General features: G+C 60.2%; 1 protein-coding gene across 1 annotated transcript in view; it reads left to right on the top strand.

Annotated features, from left to right (window-relative positions):
- Window positions 1–963: 963 nt before the first annotated feature.
- The window catches only part of LOC104617555 (lactadherin-like), a gene marked incomplete at its 5' end in the record, with an annotated part of 6,185 nt that continues 4,425 nt past the window's right edge, over window positions 964–2,723 (top strand). Inside the window, 4 exons of the mRNA XM_010282906.1 lie at window positions 964–1,089; window positions 1,367–1,492; window positions 2,019–2,132; window positions 2,599–2,700. Of these exons, the coding sequence (XP_010281208.1) occupies window positions 964–1,089; window positions 1,367–1,492; window positions 2,019–2,132; window positions 2,599–2,700 (468 nt within the window). The remainder of the gene's footprint in view (window positions 1,090–1,366; window positions 1,493–2,018; window positions 2,133–2,598; window positions 2,701–2,723) is intronic.

Raw genomic sequence — 2,723 nt, 5'->3', positions numbered from 1 at the left:
TTCTCTGCCTAGGGTGTCTGCAGGGCTGTTTCTCTCACATTTTTCTCACTCCTCTCCCACAGCTGCAGGGCTGCTGTTTTTACCTTATCTTAACATATATTATCACAGAGGCCACACCAGCGTCAGTGGTGGGCCCAGCTTCGGGCAGCAGTGGGTCTCTTTTGGAGTTGTCTGGGACTGGCTGTCCCCAACCTGGGGAAAGCTCTTGGTGTCTTCTAGCAGAAGCCACCCCTGCAGTCCCCCAGCTAGCATTGCCTCACCACGTAAACCCAATACTGTGGGAGATGCTGGAGGTGGATGTACAGACAGGGAGGACAGTGCAGCCCCACCAGCCGCCTGGGGGGGACCTGCCTGTGGGCTGGGGCTGCCTGGTGGGAGCTGCTCGGAGAGTGCTCGGAATGAAAGGAGTTCTGGCAGGCATCATGCAGGGAGGAACCCTGTGCTCCCTCCTCGCCAGTCTCCAGCATCTGGGAGCTGAGGTGTGCAGGCTGCGCCACAATGAGTTTTTTTTGGTCTTACGAGTACTAACTTTTGTTAGCAAAACCCAATGATGGGACCAGCCCAATTCCCTCGAATAATCCTGTCCTTCTCACGCCCAAGCGAACCCCAGCCTGGCCACCCACTTCCCAGCTGAGCATTGGAAACGTTTGATGCACCGAAGAGCTGGTTTTCCCCTAGGCTTCGGTTTGACATACAGGCTCTGTTAAGCCCCTTTTTTAATGTGCCAGCGCAGGGCAGGTCCTGGCTGCTCTCTCATGCTCCTGGTCTCAACCATCGCTCTTGAACACCGGCAGTCCCGCACAGGATCCGGCAGCCGGTCCTGCCGGCCCCTGCCGCATGCTTCCCTCCCCGCAGCATCCGCAGGGGAGCAGTTCCTGCGGGATGCCTCCGTGTGCATCCGCAGGGCACTGGTGGATGCCTGCCTTAGGAATGGCTTGCAGTGACACGTGACTTTGCTTCCAGGTGACTTCTGTGATGTGAACCACTGTCAGAATGGGGGCACCTGCCTGACCGGGATTAATGAGACCCCCTTCTTCTGCATCTGCCCCGACGGCTACGTTGGGATTGACTGCAATGAGACGGAGAAAGGTGAGGTGCTGACCCCATCACGGGGGCTCCATGAGGTCCAGGACCCTTGCAGTGTGGCATCATGTCTCGTTGTGGCCCTGCAGCACTGGCCCTGGGGTCTCGTCCTGGGATCCAGCCCTGCTGATGAGCATGTAGAGGGGAGATCCAAGCAGGGGTGCAGTGACCTCCATCACTTGGAGGGGATGCGATGTCTTTGGGGAGCCAGAGCCCACTGGATGCTCTTATTCTCCACCTGTGCTGATACTAAAGCCATTTCCCTGCCTTTCCCCTGCCCCAGGCCCCTGCCACCCCAATCCTTGCCACAACAACGGCGAGTGCCAGCTGGTCCCAAACCGGGGGGACGTCTTTACCGACTACATCTGCAAGTGCCCTGCGGGGTATGATGGGGTGCACTGCCAGAACAGTGAGTACAGCAGGGTGGGGGGCTGGGGGGGACTGCTCTGCTGCTAAAGGCTTGGGGACCCCCGGGGGTCTGGGGAGACCGCCGGGGTTGTTTGCAGCTGTGGCTGCTTCGGGCAGTGGCCTCTGTCAGGGACTGTGGGCTGCTTTGGACCTCGCAGGGCAGAGGGAAGGACCATGGTGCAGGGACGTGGCGGTGTCTGAGCCTTGCTCTGCATCTCCGGAGGGGACACGGTGCCTGGAGTAATGGGGCAAGGGGTGCCTTGAGGCTCAGCCTGCTCCGCACGGGCTCCCAGCCTTGCCGTGGCTGCATGTCCCCATGCACCCATGTGGCTGCAGTCAGCAGGGACACAGCTTAGGTGGCTCCTTGGGTTAGAGCTTCAACCTGTGCCACCGTATCAGCAGGGATGGTGCCGTGGTTCTTACTCAGGGAATGCTTCTCCCTTCTTCCTGCTGCACCGGATGAGGTGTCTCCTCCTTGGGACTGGCTCTGGGGTCACCTCCTGAGCCACCCCCCCTCTGTCTCCTAGACAAGAATGAGTGCCACTCCCAGCCTTGCAAAAATGGAGGCACCTGTCTGGACCTGGACAGCGACTACACCTGCAAGTGTCCTTCTCCATTCTTGGGGAAGACCTGCCATGTCCGTAAGTCCCTGGCACCAACTGTACAGAAATCCCTTTCCTCCCTGTTCCCCATTGCACTGTCCCCCGTCACCAGTATGCCCAGGAGAGATCTCACCAGCTGGTTTAGGGGATGTGGAGGGCAGCGGTGGGTGCCTGTGTGCCGGCTGCCCCTTAGCTGCACCCCGGCCAGCCTGGTCCTGATGCAGGGACCACGCCCGGGAAGATGCTGTCTTCTCTGTAGGAGGCCCTCAGAGCAGCCCTTTCCCCCGCCAGACCTCTGTGCTGTGAGGGGGGCTGGTGGACAGTGTGGTTTTGGCTGAAAGCTGAGGACGGGAACACATGAGGGACAGGCAGGTCCTAGTGCTGGCCTCCATCTCCTGCCCTGTCCCCAGACAAGAGGCAAATGACCCTCCAGTTTTGCTCCCTGGTCACTGTCTCTCTTTGGTGCTGATGTCCCCACTCTGCCCTCCCTCGCCCGCACCCCCAGGCTGTGCCGTTCTCCTGGGCATGGAAGGAGGAGCCATCTCTGATGCCCAGCTCTCTGCGTCCTCTGTCTATTTCGGCTTCCTCGGCCTCCAGCGCTGGGGGCCAGAGCTTTCCCCCCCCAACCAC

This window comes from Phaethon lepturus, unplaced genomic scaffold (assembly GCF_000687285.1).
Source record: "Phaethon lepturus isolate BGI_N335 unplaced genomic scaffold, ASM68728v1 scaffold24262, whole genome shotgun sequence".
Lineage (NCBI taxonomy): Eukaryota > Metazoa > Chordata > Aves > Phaethontiformes > Phaethontidae > Phaethon > Phaethon lepturus.
The sequence above is the reverse complement of the archived record's forward strand: the minus strand, read 5'-3'. Positions and strand labels throughout refer to the sequence as shown.